This window comes from Diadema antillarum, unplaced genomic scaffold (genome assembly GCF_040938485.1).
Source record: "Diadema antillarum isolate AM-2024a unplaced genomic scaffold, OU_Dant_1.0 seq00000740_RagTag, whole genome shotgun sequence".
NCBI classification, from domain to species: domain Eukaryota; kingdom Metazoa; phylum Echinodermata; class Echinoidea; order Diadematoida; family Diadematidae; genus Diadema; species Diadema antillarum.
This window is the reverse complement of record NW_027271638.1, coordinates 2102106-2128760: the sequence shown is the minus strand read 5'-3', so window position 1 is coordinate 2128760 and position 26655 is coordinate 2102106. Positions and strand designations below refer to the sequence as shown.

General features: G+C 38.4%; 1 protein-coding gene across 1 annotated transcript in view; it reads left to right on the top strand.

The window, feature by feature from the left end:
• LOC139738386 (equilibrative nucleobase transporter 1-like) overlaps positions 1–26655 on the top strand; it is a 44212-nt gene continuing 17557 nt past the window's right edge. The window contains exons 1-4 of the mRNA XM_071649021.1: positions 1–282; positions 2319–2736; positions 5738–5861; positions 19777–19869. Coding sequence (XP_071505122.1) covers positions 2321–2736; positions 5738–5861; positions 19777–19869 — 633 coding nt within the window. The 5' untranslated portion in view covers positions 1–282; positions 2319–2320. The remainder of the gene's footprint in view (positions 283–2318; positions 2737–5737; positions 5862–19776; positions 19870–26655) is intronic.

Here is a 26655-nt window from a genome sequence, read left to right as displayed (position 1 = left end):
TGGATAGGATACCACCTGTCCACGTATTTGGTGAGAACCGGAGGGGTGTGCACATCCTGTGTAGCTCGCACTGGACACAATTGGATGGACACGGTTGTAAACGGCGGGATCTCCACGAGTAGTTTCTCAATCGGCACGCGCCACTCCACCAAGAATACTAGCGGCTGCTGTTGGCAATTACCACTCGAACTGCAAGATCAGAGTCAAGTTCCTTCTCTACAAATTACCTACAGTGCTTTGTAAACAGGCCGCCAGAAGCTTAAGATAAAGACAAGGGACAAGGTAAGTTCGACAACGCATGCTAAATGAATGATTGAATCGTCGACGTAGCTGAGCTCTGACTGAGGCGCTCCGCTGATACCGTACGGCGTACGGCCAACTGACCTGTGGAAGCCCGAACTCCTGGCGTTCGGTCTGGTACAGTATCGGTAGAGCTGGTCGCTGTTTATAGGTCGTTGGTGGATTGATGCTTACAATATTGTACTACAATGTATTACTTAGTTGGTACACTGTACTAGTCATTGCTAGTGGAAAGCTACTCTCCAGTGACTTGATTCGAGCGAGATGAGGAATATATTTCCCTGGAGGAAAACTGGTTTAGACGGGGACATAACCACCACAAACGTCCGTGGCTGTGATTCACACCCTTTTTCCCCAAGGCCTCGAAGGGCCAAGAACCGTTTTGCCTTCCCTCTTCCCCTGTCTTCAGTTGTTACCCAACCATTCCATAGCCTATGCTATAGGTAAAATTAGATCTTCTAGTTTCAAAACAGAGATCGCAAAATTAGCACCTTAACTTGGTGACTATAACTGCACACAACACACCTCCAGTTTAACCACCTTTTATGGAGCCTTTTGGAGGACATCTACCAATCAAAGAATAAAAAAAAAAAAGAGGCAGCAACCAGTGAAAGGCAGAAGTTGGATAGCGTTGAACAAATGTTAGGGCACTATTGTATGACATCAATCTTTTATGGCAGGATAGATCTCCATAGACCTGCCTGATCCTGAATGGAGGGGAGGGGTGGGGCAGGTACAGGAATATAAGTCATAAACTATGATCAATATCAGGCGTATTGTATCTGCCATACATGTACTACAAGAATACAACAAAACTTTCTTGATAGACCCTGGCTTTAGATGGAGAACAAGCAAATTCAAAAAGGTCGACATGGTGGCAGATCAATTTTGAGCCAATCTTGGAACTGTGATGTTGATAGCTTTAACTCATATGAAAAAAGGGAAGGCTTGTAAAACTGCAACTTGCCCATATTACAAACTGTGACCTAGGTCTTGATGATAGTGACTTGATTGGAGTGAGTGTTCGAATATGTGTGTGAGAATACTGTGAATGAGATGCAGATGGAGGCATTTGCCATTTTTAAGCTTTACGATAGGCCTATATTATGAAGCCTGATCTAATTGAATAACCCAGTTGAATTTACTCTCTTTTTCTTTTTTTTTCATAGAAACTGAGATTATCTGGGTGATTTATTAGTTTGTAGATAATATGCTGTAGGCGTGTAGATTGTTCTTAGATCTTGACAAGTTTCAGCTTCAGGTCACCAGTCATTTTTAAACCAGGGAGGTGTTGGAGGAGAAGTAACAAGAATCTTTCTTTGACTTTGTATACCCACGCTCTGTGCTGCAAGCCTGTGGAAAAATGTTCTGATGTTTTCTTTAATGCTTTCCAAACACAAATTGGAAAGCCAAGGGGGATGATTTATACATGGTCAGTTATGATTTTTAAAAGCTCTTTTTATGCCTCCGCCATGAAGTGGTGCCGGAGGCATTATGTTTTCGTGTTGTTTTTTTTTCAGTTGAAATGATTAATGCAAGCAACAGCTATGTGATGGGTGTATACAAACACCTTTACTAGAAGATGATTATACTGTAAAAGTGGATATTTTCGTGTGACTAATTTTTCGTGCTTGGCCCCGTAAGAAGAGTTTCGCATGTTTTTAATTCCGCGGAATCAAGACATCACGCACAGGAACATATGGCAAGCAAAAATATTCGCGTGCTTTTATTTTCGCGCTAGTTTTTGGTTGCGCGGAATGCGCGAAAATTACAACACCGCGAGAATTTCCACTTTTACAGTAATTGATGGGTGTAAACACCTATACTACTACTAGAAGATGATTATAGTGTGGACTAATTGACTGCATTACAGATATGATTATTCTTATGAGATAACCGTACAAGTCATAGTGACTGGTTGGTAAAAATCCCTGTTGTACTGAGGTAGCCATCATAGGCTCAGAATGTAACAAAACAATTTTACACCACTGATGTTGATGTATCATCTGCTCTCCCAGGTATGGCGAGATTACGCTCCAAAATTGAGAAGACGATCACGCTCATTCTGAGCATCCTCGAGAACGCTTTCAACGCCGGCATCTTCTATGGCTGGCCCTCTCTGGTATTCATCTTAAAGCAGCAGGGCTTCTTCCTGGAGGGATGCAATGAGAATGGTCACCACCCTGACGTGGTCAGCGTCAATGGTTCCTTGACCTCGTATAATTCATCTGCCGTTCCGCAGTACACCGAGCTAGTCACCGTAACGCAATATGCTCCTCAAGACGACGGCAGAGAGGGCGCCGCACCATGTCCGTACCAGGATTCGAGGTTCCAGCTCGTCTTCACTGTTGCCGCCTTCTGCATGCAGGGGTCGGTCTTCCCCAGTGGACTGCTGTTTGACAAACTCGGAACACGATTTGTTAGGATACTTTTCAGGTGAGAAGAATGGATGTAATTTCTTTTCTTCATAGAACCTTTTTACACTTACATGCCCTTACCAAAAGGGTTATTTTTTATGGAAGGAACATGAATAGAATCTTCATTTCACTGTTTTCATTTTAATTAAAGGGAAATTAAAAAGCCTATTTGAGAATTTTGATATTTAAGGTCACACTGAAGTAATTGAATTCCAATTACTGTAAACGCCAATATTTTCGAGCGATTAATTTTTCGCGCTGAGCGGCTCGACAACATATTCGCGGGTTCTTAAATTCGCGCTCCGCAGCGGGTTAATACACAGTCGCTGTTTTCATCCAGCGATGCCAGCGTATGAAAAGCGAGAGCGAGTACAAGCGCTCAACTACGTAGTACACTGTACATGTATTTTACTCGATACATGTACTGTAGTACTAGTACTGTAGTCGCGGGGATGTAGCACACAAATCGGCCGTGGGCTCGGTGCGTGCGGTGCGTGCGATGATACTGCTATATGCGTAAACATGTCTGTACTACGTAGCAGTATCATCGACGAAGCGCACACAATTCAGGCCGTTCAAAATGTGCGTAGAAATTGCGAAGATATATTCGCGCGTTTTTGAATTCGCGCTAGCTGAACGTAGCGCGAAATCCGCGAAAATTAATGTACCGCGAAAATTTCCACGTTTACAGTATCTCTGACATCAAGAGGGAGCAATATTATTAGATCAGCTGGGCCCCGTTTATTAAAAGATAAAATCAATTATAAATTTCCTTACCACACAGGCTGCCGGAGACTTGCCATAGAAATCAACTTTATCATCAATTTTAAATCTTCATAAAACAGGGCTCAGTTCACTAGGTGAGAATGCAGATATTAGGACTCGGTGATATGATTACATTGTCTTACGAACACAAGAAATATAAGTCATGCTTGTAAATAGGGAATTGATTGATTAGATGTGAAATGACGGGCTTTGCTGTAAATCTGTTTTTAATTTTGAGTTATCATACATAAAACTGAATAGCCTCTGAGTTTGAAGGCTTACCTGAATCTGCCGCCTGTAGATGTATTTTGGATCTCTTCTGTCTAAAGATTGGATGTTCGAATTCATCTGTTTTCCCTAGGGTTAATTTTATGATTTATGTTGAATGTACTTAATGGAACTGTACCAAAGACAAACAAACAAACAAACTTGTAGCAATTTAGAGACTTTCGCTAATTCTGCAAGCAAAGTAAACAGTGGTGTACAGGAAAACAGAACAGGGCTCAGTTGAAAGAGAAACTACCGGCAATGAATGATGATGAATATGATGAAAAGAAAATGCACAAACCACAGAAATGTGGTTTCCGTGTCGTGACTGGTTATGTTAGTGGCCGTGTGCATGATTAAGATGGCACATGAGTGTAACCTTATCCCTTCGTATTTTGCTTGAATTGACGCCATGTCAAGGAGTGTTTCAAAGAATCTCCCGAACCGTTCTATCACTCTGCGCTGAACTTGTCACGTACATATTGATCGTTCGCCACAACCGTTTGTGCTGCCCGTAGCCATGAATTAAACCAAGGCTCTCAGATATACTGTACAAGAGATGATTACAGTGCAATGTTTTACATTTTTGTAACGACAGAATGAGAGAGGGTAGAACAGGAAAGAAGATAAGGAAGAGATAACAAATATGAAAAAAAAAATAAATTCATCTTTAATAGGATTATCTGCTGGTATCACAACAAAGCAGGAAATGAGATGGGGGGGCGGCAAAAGAGAGGATAGAGAATGAGAAAGACATCGTGGAAGAGAGAAAGTGGAATATATTAGGTGGAGTAATAAAGAGAATGAATGTTGGGGTGTATAGCAAGGATGGAAACAAGATATCAATGGCAGGAAGTGATGACAGGAAAGAGATTTGGTAAGAGAAAAAAGAAAAGAAAAGGAAAGAGATAACAGAATGGTATAGTCACTATGAAAAAGATTCTGTACAATATTTATCTGCATATTTGCAATGAAGGTGACAAGAAACAGACACACAAGAAGGGGGTACTCTTACCCCAATTTTATGTGATTTCTACTGTGTATATCATGTGCATTATGAAATATGCAAATATGTAAACATAACATTATTGTAGTTAATCAGTAATGGTTGATTTGTGTATCACCCATATTCAACTTGCTTGAAAGTGTCGTGATTGAGCATATCTCTGTCCATTACTTAATATCCCGATGGTGGTATTTTAGGTTGGGCTGTGTGCTACAATGAACTTTCCTTGATAGCGAGTTTCAATATGTGACCTTGCACCTCAAAACGAACATAAAGTCGCACACACTGATTTTGCGTGAGGACTGAAAATAAGTGAAATGGGTCAACCTAGCCGAACTTGACTTTTTCATATTTTCTGGAAAAGCGGGTTTTCTTTTACATTATGCTAAAATTTGGTATCATAAAACGGACAGGAAAGTGTGTTTTTTAGCAGTTTATCTTGAACATTTTTGGTAGAATAGTGTGATTAGGTATGTCTTTACAATCCCTTTTTCATTTCTGAAAAACTTTGTCCACACTCTTCACTTTCAACTGTAATAACTTTTGAACGGATAGTGCTACTGCTTTGAAAGTTGGCATTGATTATGGACAGAATGTGTTAATGAGGCATGCTTAATTTCAATTTAATCTGATAATCCCTTCATTGTTGTTGCTCTGGTGGTTTACTTCGTGTTTTTTGTCCCATTCATCGCACAGCCAGCACGGTTTGGTAAAGATTAAGCGCTTAAATAGATACTGTACTTCAGAGCCTCTTTTCTCAGTTCACACTTTTCCTGAGTTTGTGCTTTCTTTCCAATATTTAGATTGGTTAGGAGAGTCCATTTGATTTGAGTTAAATACATCATTTTTAAGCATAAAGTCTGCTCTTTCAGAATATGGTCTTAACTACAAATCAATGTCTGGCGACTTTTTGTTTGTTTTGAGGTGCAGGGTCACATATAAAGTTTCCTAATTCTCCAACGTAAACTCATTACCCCTTCAGCATCCTCCTTTTGGCTGGCTACCTGTTCCTTGCCTTCAGCACCCCGGCCCGGGCCACTTTCCTCTTCCCAGCGGGCATCTTGATTGGAATAGGAGGGATCTTGATGATGGTCTGCAGCATGCAGGTAAGTCAGTGTCCATATTCTACCTGTCATATCTATGCAGAGCTGCCCATATATTCTCCCTTCATTTGCAGGAGGCCTCTTGAAAAATTCAATCGGCCAATGCACACGGACAAAATTAGTCTGGTGTTGATTGTGATCCAAATGCCAAGATTTTTATTGGGGGGGGGGGGGGGGTTGATGGTGGTTATTCCTAAAAGATTATTGTACATAAATCTGAACATTTTTGCGATGTGAACATTCCACAGATTTCACACATAGAACTAGCGTGGAAATAAAAGTGTGCCAATGTGTAATGCTGACCAGCTACCTTTTACTTAAAGGGGATGGCTAGTAACTGATCAGTGGGAATCAGTGGGAATGCTGGGGGATGATTGTTCCAATCCTTGTGGGATTCATTTAAAAGTACATTCTATATATCTATTGTTGTGTGAAAATTATTTGCTTCAGAATGATCTCATATTCAAGTAATGTACAGTTTAATGTTTCCAGGTTAGCATGCCTGCGATCGTTAACAGGCTGTTAACGATCGCCCCGTCACTGTCCAGGCCCCCCCCCCTCGACGTTTCGCGCTATAATTCTGTAACGCGAGAAGGCCTCGTCACGAGGCTTCCTAACTTTCTTTGTTCAAGTCTCGCGCAACTTTTGAGACCAAATTTGCAATGTTTGCGCATACTTTTTCGAAGCCACACCCATTTTTGTAACGGCATGTCGCCCCAAAACGGGCACAATTTTTTGATTTTGTGTACATTTCCTATGGAAAGCAGTGCTCTGTCATGAAAGTCATAAAAACCTGATTATATTTACAATTAATCACTTTCATTGATTAATTTCATGCTAATTATGGTAGAAAAGGGGTCAGTGACAGTTTCCAATAAAAAACAATTTCAATTCAATTCAATTCAGTTCAGTTTATTTCCACAAATCCGATAAAAGAAGCAATTACATTGTACATGACAGCATACAAAGGACATCATAAAGGCAAAATAAAAAAAAGACATACCAAACATAGGCGTTATATCAAGAGAAGTGGAGGAATCAACATAGGCTTAAACCAGCCTTTCAAGGTCAATCCCCAAGAAATACCAGACAAAACACACATCATAAAAACTGAAACAAAAGACATTACAAAGTACAAAACTGACAAGAGACAAAACAACAAGGCAAGTTAGCATAATATGTTAATCCTTATACATAATAATTTGATTAAAAATCATCCAAAAGCAAAGAAATTATTGACTTAATAAATGTATTTTATATCTTTTCTTAAATAAATTCAAACAATTGATACACTTTAAATCATTTGGCAAGGCATTCCATAAAGAAGGACCAGCATAACATATTGTTCGTCTGGAGTGATTATATCTATAATTTGGGATATACAAATTATAAAATTGCCGAGTATTATATGTATTTCCAACCTGAGTAAAAGTAAAATAATTACCGAGAAATTTGGGAAGATATTATTAGGATAAGAGTACATAAAAATACAAACAGCAAATTTATTAATATCATACACTGTTAATAACCTAAACTTTTTAAAGATGGGCTGTGTATGAGTTAAGGGTTGAGCTTTTGTAATAGTTCTGATTGCACGTTTTTGAAGAACATAAATACGTTTAAGTAGATAATTAGCACAATTTTCCCAAATAATGTTACAATACAAAATATGAGGTAAAATCATAGTATAATACAAATTTAAAAGAACATTTGAAGGTACTATTCCACTTATTCTGTTGATTGCACCAACAGCTCTAGATATCTTACAGCAAACTTCATCTACGTGATTCTTCCAAGTCAAATGATCATCTAGTATTACTCCTAAGAATCTAGCTGAATGTACGATGGGAATAGTAGTGCCTGCAATACATATATTTACATGTTCCGTATCAATTTCTCTATTTTTGGTTCTAAAAATCATACATACAGTCTTATCAACATTCAATTTCAGCTTATTAGCTAAAACCATTAGTTTACTTTATTCAATTCAGTGTTTAATATTGCACATGTGTCCCTGAAATCTTTCCCAGAAATAAATAAATTGCTATCATCAGCATATAAAATGGCTTCTAAAATGTTACTAGCATATTGCAAGTTATTAATGTACAATATAAAAAGCAAAGGGCCTAAAACAGATCCCTGAGGTACACCAACATTGATAGACTGTATAGGAGAGGAATGTCCATTAACACAAACATACTGCATACGATTCTGAAGATAGCTCTTGAACCAGTCTAAGGTTATCCCTCTGATGCCATAGTACTGTAATTTGTCTAAAAGAATGTTGTGACTGATACAATCAAAAGCCTTTGAGAGGTCTAAAAACATACCTATTACATATTCCTTTCTCTCAAATGCATGAGCAACTTTGTCACAAAAGTCAAGTAATGCCATATATGTTGAATACCCTGGTCTGAATCCAAATTGTTTTGCATATAATATATTTTTATAACATAGGTATGACATCAGTCGCTTGTGAACAAGCTTTTCAAATAACTTAGAAAATACAGATAAGATAGAAATAGGCCTATAGTTTGATGGGATAGCAGTGTCACCTCTTTTATAGACAGGAACAACTTTGGCAATCTTTAGCGAACGTGGGAAGACACCTTGTTCGAATGAAAGATTAAAAATACTACACAGGAGTGGCAAGATAATGGATAGATTTCTTTATAACTTCAGAATCAACGTATGGTAGCTACCGATTTGAACTTGTTCAGATAACCACACAGTTGTAAGCATGTGGGGCTGTACAGAGTGCAAGTTCAGAATGTACAGCAATAAACACAGTAACATGGTCAAAGTTTTTCGATCTCCAGGTATTCAACTTACAAAATCAGTCTGTCATGTTCATTCTTGGTAGATGTTCAGGTTATTCCAAAAACCGTCTAAAAGTGAGATTTGAGACCACCGTTCCAGCATGCAGCATTGCAGCGTGCAGAACAACAAAGAAAAAACAAACATTGAAAAACAGAAATACATAAGAAATTCTGAAAACAATAAAATACATAGGAATTGAAATGAGGTTTGGAAGTTTTTGTGATGTACAATTGTTGAATATGCTAAAACAGATTTACAGACCAAAAAGTATACTCTCAATGCTTTTAATTAGGCTAAAATATGATCTTGAGCTTAATTTACATAATTACTGTAAATCGAGGAATTTTCGCGTGCATTGTAATTTCGCGAATTTCGCGAGCGCCAAGATTCGCGAAATTAAAATGCATGCGAAAGTTCTTGTCTACACTATATGCATTGAATGCCAGTGGCAGTTCGCGAAAATTTCATGCCGCAAAAAAGGCCGTCGGCTCCAATTCGCGAAAAATTCATGCAGCGAATATATCATGTTTTACAGTATTTATTAAAATTAGAAATTAATTGTTTCAAAAAATCTTATGATACGATCTTGTAGACTATCAAGACTATGACATGGGTGTCACGATGCCAAATTTTGTAGCGATCGTACCACCGATGGCCGAGATCTGGGGGGGGGGGGGAGGGCGGAATCCGCCCCCCTCCGGTTTTAGCATGGCCAAAAAAGCCCGGCCTGATTAGGGTTAAGGCAACTATGGTCATCTGACTCAATTTTAAATGTCCTCGCTGGTTGTACTGAAAGTTCATGCCAAATGGAGGGTCCATCACTTTGTAATAAATTGCCATTATGGGAAACTCACAATACATAATAATAATGATAAAAAATGAAACTAAAAATCACATCTCTTTAAGTTTGCATAAGAGATATGAATAGTTTGTTTCGTTTGATATTGTTTTTTTTTTGTTCATTGTTCCCTGTTTTTATCATTTTCCATTTTCACTTCTTAGTGCTCTTATAATGATAATAATAATAATGATAATAATAATAATAATGATAATGGTAATAATAATAATAATGATGATGATAATAATAATAATAATAATAATAATAATAATAATAATAATAATAATAAGTCATTGAGAAGAAAAACAAAATTGAGAGAGAAAAAGACATTAGCTGCACATTGTCTGCTGGTTGTATGGATTTGAAACTTTGTACAAATGAGGAATGACATGCTGTAAGCATCTGCGTGCATACCCTGATGTTTTTATGCCTCCGCCACGAAGTGGTGCCGGAGGCATTATTATGACATAATATTGATCGTACCAATAGGCAGCACATTGTGCATCCATGTGCGGATTGTGTGCCAAAGATTTGTCAGTATTTCCACCAGGATGTAGCATTATGATAAACAGGAACTTACCAGTGTTATTGCACCATGAGTTTCAACATGGTACACACTAGTATGGAAAAAGGCACCTTTCTGTCTTTTTTTTCCCCCTCACTATCATTTTGTAGGTGTGTGTGTGGGGGGGGGGGGGGTGGGGGGTGGAGGGGGGGGCAAAGGACTTGCTTGTTTGATACAGCCATTGAATCATGACTACTCGCCAACTTCTCACCACCAGAAGACTACTGGGGGGCATTTCATGAAGCGTTTTGGTCGGATATTTTTCTGACAAACTGTTACAAGCTACTGAAATCCTTGCATCTGATTGGCGGAGAGCAAATTTGTCCGACAACTTTGTCTGACAAAATGCTTCATGAAATGCCCCCCTGGTGTAACAAAAGAGGAATGCAATGTGCATGCATTGAAGGGAATCATCAATTCAAGCATACAAAAAAAGGGAGTGGTCTAATGCATGTCAGATACTGAGTTAATGTGACTGAGGCTTTGCATCTTGCCAGTGTTTATGTAATTTAAAATGATTTGAAGTCATACTTGAGCTTTTCTTACCTTTTAAAACATTAAAAGAGAGAAAAAAAGAGACAAGATTTCATGTTAATGTGGTTGGCTGCAGAGCGAAGTGCCTACCAAGTACGTATAGAGATTTAACAAATCTTACAGTCGTTGGATTCACTTCAAAGGCTGCAGTGGCTTTCAAGATAGGAAAGTTCACCTGTCTGACTGCATGATCGCTCTAATTACCATGATGCCATGCAAGGGACCCCACCCACCACCATCCCTGCCCACTTTGCTAGGCAGTTTCCATTAGTGATATTCCGGTGCCGCTGGACAGCAGGAAGTGAAGCCTATTTCCATGTATACCCTCCCCCCCCCCCCCCCATTCCTTCCTGCTTCATCAATCAGGGTACACTGCAATATAAGCAATCATCTAGTCCATCAACCAATTTGAGATTCATCATCCGATGGTATCTCCTCATCTCTTGCATCTTCGCCAACATCTCTCCACTCATCTCCATCTACCTTACACCCAGCTAGCCTCATTTACAGACCCTCAGCCCCTCTCTCTCTGTAAAGGGCTGCACTGTAGTTTATCAACTTGACTGTAGTTTATCAACTTGAGTGAAGGTTTCAAACAACTGTAAGGGGGTTTTGAACAGAGATAAATGCAAAGCTGTTTTGATTTAAGGGGTTAGGAATGTGTTTCTGAAATGCCAAAAAGAGAGTGATCCAAACGTGTTTAAGCCAGAAACACATTTCTGTAGAGAGTTGATGAACACAAAGTCGTTTTGAAATTATGCGTTCATAGCTCAGACCTGCCTCTGCCAACCACTGCCAACTACACAGATCTCTGCTCCTCGGGTCAAACTGTGCTATGGAGCTGTGCAGTAACAAGGCCTCCCAATCAGATTTAATAAATGCAACATTACGAGAAACGTGATCCAATAAGGCGTTTGCGAGCACGCTTTACATGTATGTATTTTGATCTGCAAAGGTTAATAGCCCTGAAGTTGGTACAAAAGTTTGTTGGTAGTATATATTTCAGATACCTGGTAGCTAAACATGACTGGAACTTTACCCCCTGAGCAATTGATGACTGTGAGCACAGTCCAAAGAATCTAGCATTCCCCTATAATACTCACATCAGAATACAGGACCGGAAATTGTTTATGATACTCGGAGAATGATGTGTTTGTTTAGATCTGATACCTTGTCATAACTGTTTGTTTTTTGCAGTATGATTATTGCACGTCCGGATGTTCATTGTCAATAACTGATGTGGGAATGATTGACAATGATTTGCTTACTTTGTAGATTAAGGACATGCTTCATAAATACCAAGGATGGGCCAAACCTGGTAACAAACTCACATGGTCCACCACCATGCACATTTCAATACATGGCACCAGTTTTGCAGGTGTTGTTTGTTGTTTTATCAGGCCAAATTCAGTGTAGCTTCCTGTCTGACCAGAGCAACCTTTGCATACAAGTTTGACTACGGATGTATGAAAACTCATCTCTTCAAAAGAGAGTGGAAATTGATGATTTGAAAATTTATTACAATAAATTTACATTGCATAATTGTTTTCATAACGTTTCATAACGTTGTTCCTCATACAAAGCATGCCAGTCTTGCCTCACATAGCAACAGGTAATGCCATGCAAACACTAGATTCCATTTTGACTTTCTGAGTAATGTAATGAAATAAACTCACTGGTAATGACTGGTGGGTTATGTACTTTTGTATACCTAGCTTGTTACCTGCTCTAGGGAGGGGAAAAAAAATCCCATGACTTTGATTGCAAAGTAGCGTTAAACTATTTTGTATTAACCTCGTATTGCGTTGTCTCTCTGCACATGGTCTGTCAACATTTGTTTAAATGTGGCTACCGACAAATGATCACTCTTTGTCAAAATATCTGCATTGCCATCGCTTGGTCATGTATCATAACATCTTTACCTTCCTTCGTGATTTACTGTAAAACATGATATATTCGCGGCATGAAATTTTCGCGAATTGGAGCCGACAGCCTTTTCGTGGCACGAAATTTTCGCGAATTGGTACTGGTATTCAATGCATGTAGTGTAGACAAAAGCTTTCGCGAGCATTTTAATTTCGCGAATTTTGGCACTCGTGAAATTCGCGAAATTAAAATGCACGCGAACATTCCTCATTTTACAGTATTACATTTTAAATACCGGTACTAATACTATAAAACATGATATATTCGCGGCATGAATTTTTCGCGAATTGGAGCCGACGGCCTTTTTTGCGGCATGAAATTTTCGCGAACTGCCACTGGCATTCAATGCATATAGTGTAGAAAAGAACTTTCGCTTGCATTTTAATTTCGCGAATCTTGGCGCTCACGAAATTCGCGAAATTAAAATGCACGCGAAAATTCCTCGCTTTACAGTATGTTGTGGATGTGACTTGATTTTGGGATAGATGCCCATACCATATGTGACCCTGCACCTCAAAACAAACAAAAAGTTGCCAGACATGAATTTTTAGTTAAGACCATATTCTGAAAGAGCAGACTCTAAGCTTTAAAATGATGTATAACTCAAATCAAATGGACTCTCCTAACCTATCTAAATATTGGAAAGAAAGCACAAACTCAGGAAAAGTGTGAACTGAGAAAAGAGGCTCTGAAGTACAGTGTCTATTCAAACGCTTAATCTTTGCCAAACCGTGCTGGCTGTGCGATGAATGGGACAAAAACAGGAAGTAAACCACCAGAGTGACAACAATAAAGGGATTATCAGATTAAACTGAAATTAAGCATGCCTCATTAACACATTCTGTCCATAATCAATGCCAACTTTCAAAGCAGTAGCACAATCCTTTCAAAAGTTATCAAAGTTGAAAGTGAAGAGTGTGGACACAGTTTTTCAGAAATGAAAAAGGGATTCTAAAGACACACCTAATCACACTATTCTACCAAAAATGTTCGGGATAAACTGCCAAAAAAAAAACATTTTTTCCTGCCCGTTTTATGATACCAAATTTTAGCTTATTGTAAAAGAAGACCCGCTCTTTCAGAAAATATGAAAACGTCAAGTTGGCTGGGTTGACCCATTTCACTTATTTTCAGTCCTCACGCAAAATCAGTGTGTGCGACTTTATGTTCGTTTTGAGGTGCACGGTCACATATATCACACATTGGTGACTGAAGTTCCAGTTTGAAGATGCAGTGTGCATGAATGGAACAACCAATAATGATATGTTTTGTATAACTGTGTGATAGGAGATCAGCCATGGATTTGGTAGTTTTATCTGTTTGTTTTTGTGTGTGTGTTTGCGTTTTCAGTTCAAGAACAGCTGACGTCGAGTGATACAAGTGAGGGATTTTGTTATGGATTGTAGTGTGATGGTTGTACTGTAATTGACTCAAATCAGGCCATACACCTACGATGTGTAAGATGTGACTCTGATGGGATTTGTGAAGCACCCCTCGGGATTGAAAATTAATCAATACATCCTTCACACTTCAGTCTCCTGAAGTGTCTGTTAGCTCAAGGTACAAATGAGATTTTAGCTATGAATGCGCTTGTCTTACATTAGAAATTAGGCCACCAAATATCCAGTTATAAGATGAATGTCTGATTCTACATATGTTATCTTTTTGGAGAAGCTCAAATCAGCAATTTAGGAGATGATTTGTGAAAATTCTACAACCTGAAAAAACAATTGTATCAATGCACAACAAAGGGCTAAAATGAAAGAGATACTGTAAAATGAGGAATGTTTGTGTGCATTTTAAATTTCGTGAATTTCGCGAGAGCCAAGTTGTGTGAAATTAAAATGCACACTAAAGATCTTGTCTACACTATGTGCATTGAATGTTAGGGCAACTTGCAAAAATTTCATGCTGCAAATAAGGCCGTCGGCTCTCATTCTCGGAAATTTTCATGCCAAGAAGATATTGTGTTTTACAGTATTTTACTCTTCCTAACGAGACACTAACAATGAATAGTAAAAGAAATGATATGTATCACAGCACCAAACCACAGGAATTGGTTAGTGGGACTTGATGAGTTTCAGTGTCCCGTCACTTTAAACATCCAGAGAACTTGTTGAGAATGAACTCAAGCTGGAATGACAAGCTCCTGCAATTGCAATTTGCATCCTACAGTGTGCATATAGCGGCTTACCGTATAGTGGTTCAACATAATCAGATTTGCGTTTGTTTGAGCTGATGTCTTTACACAGGGTCAGGGGAGCTTGTTTAGGAGTGTGATGCAAATATCTCCGTGCCAACAGGAGAGATAAACATCTTGAAGTATTGTCCAGCTCTATCAGTAACCTGCAATAAAGGTCTGTGCTCTACTTATATGCCACTCACATTTGCAATGAATTGGCTACCTTGTGATGTGGAATTACAAACAAGTAGTGTGGGGTGGGATTAGCTGGTTTAAATGATTATGGTGTTTAACAATGAGGAGATACATGAGTTATCACATTACTGTTATCATTTAGTGTGAAGGAACTTGGGAACATTGCCCTTTTGATACAGATTTCAGTGAGCATCCCACATTTATATCCTGGTAGAAATAATTTGTGCCAACCGATGTCCAGTGATAATACTGATGCTGTGATAGAAGTAACTTAAGTGATTTGTAGATCAGAATTTAGCAATATTGCAATTCAGTACTGAAAATAGTCTTGCTGCCAGCACTTCGTTTGAGAATATAGTATACAATTGTTTCTTATTGGTGGAACAAGACATGTAGATTATATCTCCTTGATGTACAAGCAGAATTTAATGAGATTTCATGTGGTACATTATCTTGTTCAGGGTGGTCCAAAACTTGAAAGTTGAGCATGTTGCAAGCTCGGAATCTGAGAATATTGCAGAAATTGTATGTGTGCTGAGCGCACATCACGAGCACATAGTATGCAATATTTCATAGCTTATGCAGAGAAAACGTGTGAAAATTTAAAATTCACTGACATTTTGTTTTTGTGTCTACTTTTGATTGAAACTTTCATTAAACTCAGATGTCTATTTTTCCTCTTCTCCATTTTAAAGTGAACGTGAAATGGTATTGAAGAGCACTTTAAAGACACGATTATCTGAAATGTAAGATATTGATCCCTGACATACAATCACCACGTGGACATAAACTGTGCAATACACTGTAGGTGCCCTCAAAGTGCGAACAAGTATTTTAAACACAGCAGACAGTGACGAAATATGATAGACAGCGGCAAACAATTGCAATAAAGTCAAACTTTGTTCTCTGGGCCTTTACTGTTTGCGCGTCTTATCAAGGCCATTGTTGATGGATGGAGTGTGAAAAGAGAAAATCATGGGAAAAAAAGTGACCTTTGGCTTGTGGAAAACAATGGATGCTTTCTCTTGTGAATACTTATCTCCTCGAAGCACAATTTTGCAGCTAAAGGCGTAGTAATTACCAGTGTACCACTGAATGAGGCTATCAACATTATCTAATTGAGCTTCACTCAAAGAATATTGGTGTAGATTTTAACCCGTTGAGGACAAGTCCCGCGTATACTAGGGCAAGTGTCTATGGGAAATGCATGTTGTAGCAAAATCAGCCAATCCTTAATGGGTTAAAGGGGGATATATCTGCTGCATATCAATGCATGTAGCTCAAAATAACATAACATTACATTGTGTCACAAAATTAGCTTTTTGTAACTTGAAAAAAGCAAAATGATTTGAATGTCTCTACAGCAATTAATCCATGGCCAAGGTATTTATTTATTAGTGATATTTAGTAGGAGAAATGTGTTGGTGTAAAAATAGTGAAATGTGGCCTATTTATGTATTGATTTATCATTCAGTAATACAAACTAAGGGAAGCACTAATGGTAGTTTAAAGGGTGTGTACAGTTCTGGTCGAGGGAAGATTTAGCTTTTAACGTTTTGTGAGATATTCAGAAATCACTCTATGAGATGTCAAAGAGCATGCGGTTCTAAGGGGTATCAAAAGTTTAAATTCGATGAAAATCGGTTTTGAAATGGCTGAGATATCCAAAAACAATAAGAAACAAAGAGATACTAATAAAGTTGGGGCATGTGGCCTTTTATTATTAACACTTTAATGGATATCTCAGGCATTTTAAAACCAATTTTCATTAAATAAATGTTGAATCCTTCTTAAAATTACATGCTCTTTCATATGTCAGAAGAGGCTTTTCATTATCTCACTTAGGAATGTTCAAAACATGAATCCCTACCTCAACCAGTACTGTACAGTCCCTTTAACTCAGGATATAGGCACCATTCGTAGTTTAACTTGGAGCAGCCCCATTTGTGGCTTGTACGCTGTTAATTGCATCTTGGAAGTGGCTTTGTTATGATTTATTGCTGATTTAGTGAATGAAGTAGGATAGGATATACCCTGATTGTTTGTTTTTTTTTCAAACAAATTGTCAATATTCATAAATTAAATGCTTAAAACATATATTGGTGCTTTGTTGACCCATTCCTCCCACAATTCTCTGAGAGCCTTCAATGCCACCAAATTAGATTCTTTTTGCCCATCGACAGAGAATGGACAGATTGGTAATCAGCCTGTAAGAAAGCAGTCGAGCGTTGCATGTACAGTATCCCCTTTCCACTGTCAACTGCATGTTCCATCGAACAATGCAAAATATCGATCGGACATGAGGTATCAATAGAGCACGCGCTGATGGGCTCACAAATTCTTTTGTCATGAACACTTAAAGAACACCTGAATGGGGTCAGCGAAAGTCAAAAATCTAGTGAGCTAAGTCTTGATACTAGTATATCTTCTTACAAGTTTTATAACAAAACAAGCACACTAGCTAGTACGTTGGAAAAAAGTAAATTAGACAAAATTACATGCAGTTTTGATACAGAGAAAGAACAGATATTGATAGAAGATACTGCAATCTTTCAAGCAAAGTCACTTTTCTGGTCTGCATTAACATAAATAAATATGAATTTACTCCATGAATGCAGATACTCCTGTCTACCTTATGGAACATGATACCAGGTTCCTGTATATGAGTTGATGCCACAGGAACCTGGTATAACCTGGTATAACCAGCTTCCAATTAGGAATGTATTAAGGTGGTTTTTAAGTTTTTGTTTTTATGTTCATTTCATCATCTCTTGTTTTTAAACCATGCCTGAAGACTTTGCTGTTTCTACAGTGTATTTCACTCTCAATTCAATTTTACATGGTGGGGTCATGATGGTGGCGGGCCTGCTTACTCAGCCAGCATTAATAGTGTGATTACGAAGTTGAATTGTTTCCTCGAGTGACTGTGTATTCTTCCTGGAAGAAGGTTGAGACCTCACTTCCCAAAAGCGTCCATGCAATTAATAAACCGGTGAAAACCTGCACGACCCAGACAGGAAGGTTTGGCAGCAAAACCAAAGCATCGATTTGTGGTTTTTCTTCAGCGTATTATGCAAGGACCATCCGGGTGTAACACATTTTAAAAGAATAGCCCCTGTACTAAGCGTTGAAAAAAAAAAACTAAAAAATTATCAGTGAATTTCTCAGCAGCATAAAATTGCCTTGGAATGTAATGCATTTTGAAAGAATAGCCACTGTTCAAAGCGTGAAAAAAGAAGCAACTGTGGACGAACTTCTCAGTAGCATAAAATTGTCCTGTGACAACTGTTAAGGCTATAACTCAAGACGCCACTGGATTTTTTTGAAAGGAGAGTTAACAGGGTATTAAAGAGGCTGACCTTATATTAGCATGCTGTCATCGGGAATTTTCAAACATGGTTGTTTTATCTTTATGTACTCCCAGTAGTATGCATTAAGAATACAGAAAGAATTGTTTTTATCAATAGATTTGTTTAGCCCGTTCCTGCCGCAATTCTCCGAGAGCCTCCAGAGCCCCCAAAGGAGATTCTTTTTGCTGGTAGACAGAGAACAGACAGGTTGATAATCCACCTGTGCAGAAGCAGTCAAGCAGTACATGTATCCCCTTACCACGGTCAACTACAGGTGCCATCAAACGATGCAAAATATCAATCACGCACGAGGCATGAATAGAGCGTGTGCTGATGGGCTCACAAACTCTTGTTATACACAAAAGAGGCACCTGGGGTCAGCGAAAGTGAACATGTACTGAGCTCAGCCTTGATGGCTATGTACATCATTATTCGAGTTTTATAGCAAAATGGTAGTGGAAAAAAGGCAAATAATGCTGCGATACACATACTAACATACAGAAAGGAAAGTGACAGTGATAGAAGAAACTCTAATCTTTCTTTAAAAAGACGTTTTTCTGGGCAGCATAGCACAAATAAACATTAATTTAGGCCATGAATGCTGGCACTCTTGTCTTCATTTTGGGAGTTTCCTGCATTTTATCAGTTGACATATATTCAAGGCTAAAGTGACACAGAAATAGGAAATTCACTTGGGCAAGTTTAGTGAAAGCTGAGTTGAATTACATTTTTTATACTCTGATCAGAAATGATTTAGATTTTTTTTTTATTGGAGCAGAGCATTGAACTTTACAAAAACTGCAATGTAATTTTATGTCCCTTTGCAATGACTTCTATAACCATACATAGTGCATACAGTATTTTAGTGCCAAACGTTAATACATTCTTGGAGTACATTCTCAAAGTTGCTGGCTGGGCAATGAATCATATCATGGTATCATCTGTTGTGAGTTCATAAATAATATTCCAATATCCATTGAACTTTACCAAAACTGCAATGTAATTTTATGTCCCTGTGCAATGACTTCTATAACCACACACAGTATGTACAGTATTTCAGTGCCAAACGTTACACTTTTGGAGTACATTGTCAAAGTTGCTGGCTTGGTAATGAATCATACTGTGGTATCATCTGTTGTGAGTTCATAAGTATATTTATATTCCAATATCCCCCACGATGAAAAGGGTAGGTGCAGTTTGGCATCCTGTCAAATTGTGATTCCCTCCCCCCTAAATCATACAGTATTGCCTTTTTCCACATATTTCTGGTTGTTGAACCAGAAGGAACCCAAAAAGCAGGTGTACACAAAATTCAAGTATTATTATGTTACGTGTACATTGTACACCAGATGGTATACATTAGAAATATCATTAAACTTGTCTCACAAAGTATATTTACACTGCATTGATGAATGTTGCCACTGATACTTGACAGGTAATTGGTTTGAAAGGTATTCATGTGTTTGTAATTAATGGAAATTTGTTTTGTCTCTTTTGTCTTATCATAGGTTTCAAATCTCTTCGGACCCAACAAGGCCACCATAATGACCCTCATGAGTGGATGCTTTGATTCGTCAGCTGTGGTCATGCTCATCGTTAAGGTAAACTGAATGTTACGAATCTCTACAGGGGATTTTTTTTAATGTATTTATTTATTTATTTATTTATTTATTCCTTTTTATTTTCACAGGGTAGCCCTTTCAGTTAAAAACTGATTGACAAAGGGACCCTGCATAAAAACAATACAACCTACATACAAACATACATATAAAAGTGCAGTAAAGCCCCCCCCCCTCCCACAAAAAAAAAGAAAAAAAGATGAGAGTGCTGTATGTTGTCTCCGTGGTTTGAAATTGCCAAGTTTTCTTCTGAAAAGGGATTATGCTCAAGTCATGTCTTATTGAGCGTGTTTCTACTGAGAGCACCTCACATCCCTGGCATCGCCACGAATTTTGTCCAACGCAGCACCTCGTATTTTACGACCACTCGAGCTGTTTCTACTGAGCGATAAAATACGAGGTGATGCAAAGGTGACGTGCAAATGCGGCGATTCCGGAAGTCAGGTATTTTTAAGTCACAGATTTGGGTCCCGCGCGCACTGCCTGTTAATACGATCCGAACCCTGCCTGCTTTGCTACAACTGCGTCGGCTATTTTTTGATAAGCCATTTCTCTTCGTCTTTCCATCCAATATACCCCGAACTACTCTAAGTAACATACTGGTATCCTGCCATTGACTGATGAGAAATCTTTGGAGATCGAGGGTCCAGTTGAGATTTTCTCAAGGCTGCGACTTACTAATGTGGTACTCTCGCGATTCGAGACAATATAAAATGAAATAACGCGGTGTAAAATCAAGTAAGTGATGAGGGCTTAGTAATGCAATAAGTTAGGCTGTTAATCACGCGAACAATAGACGATGAATGCCACAATTCACATGTAACGTAACGTATAGGGCCTATAACACATACACAAGCGAGTTGGTACAAACAAAGCATGATGCGAACACGGTCGCTGTGTGTACACACGTATTTTGTACACATGTGTCGAAGGAGTGTGTGCGATGAACCGATTGAAAAGCGCGGGGAGAAATTCTAGACGTCCGATACACCACGAATTTCGGTACCCGGTGTGTTTCTACTGAGAATCGTCCTTCGCGTCACCACGCATCGACCACCTCAATAGATGGACGACGGAGCACCTCGCATCAGCCGGCATCGGCCACTACCCGATCTGTTTCTACTGAGGAAAAATTTGAGGTGTCACCACGGATCGGCCGGTATCGGCCGGCATCGGCCGGTATCACCACACATCGGCTGGCATCACCTCGAATTTTCGTCGCTCAGTAGAAACACACTCAATGTCCCCGCAGAACGAGTTCGAGCAGGGGACTATGAAACGGGCTCCGTACGTGTGTGTGTCTCTGTGTCTGTGTGTCCGTCCGTCCGTCCGTCCCTCCGTCCGTCCGTCCGTCTGTCTGTGTGTGTGTCTTTGTGTGATCAAAATGTTCAATTTGCTACTCCTCTGTCATTTATGAGCCAATTTTGATTCTGTTTGCTGTATATGATAGCACTACATGGGAGCTTTGAAACTTCTTCACAGAATTTCAGTTGTGACCTTTGACCTTGACCTTTGACCTATATTGTACATTTTGCTACAAAATACTACTCCTTCGCCATTTCTAACCAGATTTTGATTCCGTTTGCTTTATGTGATGGCACTAGGTGAGGGCTTCAAAACTTCTACACAGAATTTTGACCTTTGACTTCTTTGACCTTTGACCTTGATTTTTGACCTATATTGTATATTTTGCTACAAAATGCTACTCCTTTGCCATTTTTAACCCGATTTCGATTGTTTGCTTTATGTGATGGCACTAGGTGAGGGCTTCAAAACTTCTTCACAGAATTTTGACCTTTGACTTCTTTGAACTTTGACCTTGATTTTTTACCTATATTGTCCATTTTGCTACAAAATGCTACTCCTTCGCCATTTCTAACCCGATTTCGATTCCGTTTGCTTTATGTGATGGCACTAGGTCAGGGCTTCAAAGCTTCTACACAGAATTTTGACCTTTGACTTCTTTGACCTTTGACCTGAATTTTTGACCTATATCGTACATTTTGCTACAAAATGCTACTTACTTTGGGGACATATATTACGCACAACGTAATTTCTACTTTTCCTTGTTTTCCTTCACTGTGATTTTCGGTTTGCTTCAACTACTTGAAAGATTGTGTTACAAATCCCAATTGAGAAATATTACACCTGCAAAATATATTATGTTCATATCATGCCAAAAGGTAACAAACAAGAGTTGCAATAGATTTTTTAAAAAAAGATGTCAGATACAATTTAATTTCATAATGCTTAAAGTTTGTCAAGTACTAGTTTCAGCCAGCAGGGTTCAGGATGAACAAAAACAATGTTTTGTCAGTGAAATGATGAAAGAAAAAGCAGTCTATAACAACTCTTGACACTTAAGTCTACAATGACAGTGTCATGTGAAATAGACAACATTCTGCATTAGGTGTCAGGTTCATTTTTTCCCCTTTATTTTATGTTGGTTTTTTTTTTTTTGAGAGTGCATAAACATACCTGGTCCATAACATGCTTAAAGGGACTGTACAGTACTGTTTGAGATGAGGATTCAGGTTTATAACATTTTTGTGTGTGTGAGATAATGAGAAACCTCTTATGAAATATGAAAGAATATGTACGTGTAATTTCAAGGAGGATTCAGCTTGTAATGTTTTGCGAGATATTTAAAAACTACTCTATGAAAATGTTAAAGAGCATATAATTCTAAGGGGAATCAAAAGTTTATTTGATGAAAATTGGCCTTGAAATGGCTGAGATATCCAAAAAAAAAAGCGATCCTAATAAGATTGACAGACCATGACTTTGATTAGGATCTCTTTGTTTTTCCTTATTTTTAGATATCTCAGTCATTTCAAAACTGATTTTCATCAAATAAACTTTTGATTCCCCTTAGAATTGTATGCTCTTTAACATTTTCATAGAGTAGTTTTTAAATATCTTGCAAAACATTACAAGCTGAATCCTCACCTCAACCAGTACTGTACAGCCCCTTTAATACTTTGTGTGTCCCACTTTGTTGAACCATGCTTTATTGCTTTAAGGAGACTAAATGCAGATCAAGTGCAAACTTCCTCACCATGCTCAAGTTGAATGTACTTTTTCATTTCAATGCCCTTCATTGTATGTTTGTGTGTATATTTTGTTTGTTTTGTGTGTTTTTTCATACTTTTTTGACCTTGCACCTACAATGAACTGAATATATCAGTGAAATTGTAATTTCCTCGGTTTAAATTTGGCAGGTACACTATGGACAGAAACCACAAAAAGCAGTTAGAGACATTGTGTGTCTGAACAGGCCTACGGAACAGATTCACAAATTCTGTTGTATTCAATGCAGGTCCACAGAGTAACATCAGCACTAAAGATTTATGTCAGCCATATGGCATTAAAAATGTATAGGAGGTTTCTTGAGATTTGTGTGTTTGTGTGTGTTTTGGAGAGGGGGGGGGGGGGCTTGTTGATGGGATCATAATTCAAGGAACATTTTTATTAGTTTTGCAAAGATTGGATGGAGGGTGTCCCATATTGATAAACTGACTGGCTTTAGGTTCCTGCTATAAAGGCCATTTTCACGTGGAAATTTGTGAACATTTGGATTGATTGTGTTTGTCTTGCAGCAGTAACTTGAAGTCATGTGCTTCAGAGATTTTAGGCTCTGATAGGAGAGGGCAAAGAATGGAAACGTCATTGTTCAAGCTTCCTTCCTCAATTCTTTTTGAAACTTAAAGGGGTGATATTTGTTTTGGTTAAGATGGGAATTCAGGTTTCAACTTCTTGTGAAGTATTTATGAACCATTATTGTGAAATATTAGAAAGCATACAATTCTAAGAGGAGTTCTCTTGATGAAAATTGGTCTTGAAATGGCTGAGGTATCCAAAAACAAAGCAAAACAAAGTGGTCCTATAAATAAAAGGTGGGTCCAATCTTTTATTAGGACCTCATTGTTCGTGGGTTTCTCAGCCATTTCAAAATCAATTTTCATCAAATAAACTTTTAATTCCGCTTGAATTGTATGCTCTTTAATATTTGATATAAATGGTTGCTAACTATCTAATGAAAAGTTAAAACCTAAATCCCTATCTCAACCAAAACTGTACCATCCCTTTAAAGCTTTCAATAGGGAAAAATGACAACATCCAAGATTACAAAAGATACCCAAAACAATAACGGCTTCCTGTTTACCTGATAAGCAAGGAGTCCAGAGTTTGCTATGACATTCAACATGATTTGTGTGCTCTTAAAGGTTATGATGGAGCATTAATGTGTGTGTGTTTGTGTTCATTGTGAGTTAACGAGCTTAAGTGTGAAGGAGCTATAAAGTGCTACTGTACTATCAGCAGGCATTCTATATAAAGCACCCACAGTCAATATTTACAGTGTATGCCAATCTTTCTTGGTTTTGAACTGTAACGTTATGTGGGAAGTGATATTTGCTTTGCATTTTGTGTAGGAAGATTCTTGAAAACAAAACCAAACCAAAACAGCAATAACAAAACCTAACCTCCAAAACTTTTTGTTGACATTTTCTCTGCATGTCATAATGTAGGCCTCCACAAAAAGTGGAAAAATGTTTGTTTTTTTTTTGGTTGTCTTTTTTATTAATCTATTTGTGTACCAACATTAAAATAGACATCTGAATAATATTCAGACTTTAACATTTGAACAACTATAAATTGGTTATACTGGGTACAGAATTTCAGAATTTATAGCGTATTATGATGAGGAATAAAAATGTTTTCAAAATTTATAACAAATCACAATGAACAAGGATGATGACATGGCAGCTTCACCTTAAGAGTGCATTAGTGGAGGCTCAAGGAAGCAGATATAAAAAGAAAAAAAAAACATGTATAAATTCTACAGAGGTGAACTTGTTTTAAAGCAACCAGTATTGTAATGGAACTACATTGCTACATTTCTGAAATATGTTAGCCTCCTATGTCATCATCCTTGTTCAGGGTAATTTGTTTTGGGTTTTTCAGAGTATTGGTTTCTCTGTTAAGGACCGCAGTAAATTCCACGAATCTATACATGGGGCTGTTGATTTGTGTACCGCATGATGTAAAATTATGAATATCGTCTGGACTTTCCCTTTAACATATCAATCTATTTATTCATTTATGTTTTCATTTGTTCATTATTCATTATTATCTGCTTATCTCTCTGTCAATCTATTTATTCATGAGGGTATGATAGAGGGAATGGTAGAGGGAATGAGAGACAATGGTACTAGGAAATTAGATAGGGTAATGGTTAAGAAAATGGGTAGAGGGAGTTTAAAATGGAATGGCAGATGGAATATGTTAGAGGGAATATGTTAGATGGAATATGTTAGAGGGAATATGATGAGGGAATAGGATGTAGAATGATGGAGGGAATGGTAGAGGGAAGGATAGAGTGAATGAATGGTAAAGACAATGGCAGCGGGAATAGTAGATTGGAATGGTTAAGATAATGGGTAAAGGGAATTGTAGAGGGAATGACAGGTGAAATGGTAGATTGAATAGCAGGGGAAATGGCAAAGGCAATCTTATAGAGGGAATGTGGTAGATAGTATATATAGAGGGAATGGTAGAGCAGATGGTAGATTAGAAGGCAGTGGAACAGGGAAAGATACCTGTAAGGAGGAATGAAATGGGAGATGGGAGATGTAATGGTAAAGGGAAAAGTGGAGGGAATTGTAAAGACAATGGTAGAAGGAATGATAGAAAAGAATGGAATAGGGAAAGGTAAGGGAATGATTGAGGAAGTGAGAGATACAATGATAAATGGAAAGATAGAGGGAATTGTAAAGATAATGGTAGAGGGAATGGTAGAGGGAATGGTTAGGGGTATAGTATAGGACTGGGCGATGCAGATGTATAATAGAAGAGGGAATGATATTAAAGGGAATGGTGGAGGGAATAATATAGGATATGGGAGATAGAATGATAGAGGGAACGATAGGAAATGGGAGATAGAGTGGAAGAGGGAATGATATTAAAGGCCGTGTCACACCTTTCCGGGCAAGCCTTGCGTGCGACTTATGAAGAACAATTTTTACTACCCGGAGGTCCCCGACATGAGCCGCACATGACAGTGCCTAGCACGTATCTCACCCGTAGTCACCCGGAGGTGTGCACGCAAATCTTTTTACCCGCAACCATGTTTAGGCCCTGTCAGACCTTTCCGGGCAAGCTATGCAGGCTTGTTGCGTGTAGGGATTTTCCAGCATACCGAAAATTTCTGAGGGCGAACAAGGATTTGGGCAAGTCAGTGCATGTGTCTTACTTGCTGGACGCGTTCTACTTAAATTCTACTTGCGGGTATACTGTGTGACCTTCGTACCAGTCGCGTGGGGGCTGACAACTCAGTGAAGGAATTCCTTTGAAGGAATGGCTGAAGTCCCATGGAATGTCATTATCTTGGCTGCATACGGGACTACGAAGTACCTGCGTGGGAGTTCAATTCAACAATTCAATTCAACTTTATTTTCACCTCCATCAAAATGAACAAAGAAATTATGCACATTGCATATGCACGGGATATTTGTGATACAGAACAACATTTGAAAAGGTACATTAAAAAATTATGAAAATGAGAAGTAGATGCGATTACATCTTTGTGAAATACATAAAGCGTATAATACAAGTCAACTAAGGATGAGGATGGAAGTGGAGGGTCCCACTAAGAAGCAAAGCTTGTACGATATGGGACCCTCAGAAAATACACAAAACATCAATAAACGACAATAAACGAACCGATGTCAAGTGACATCAAGATGATTGGGAAGAGAAAAAGAGAGA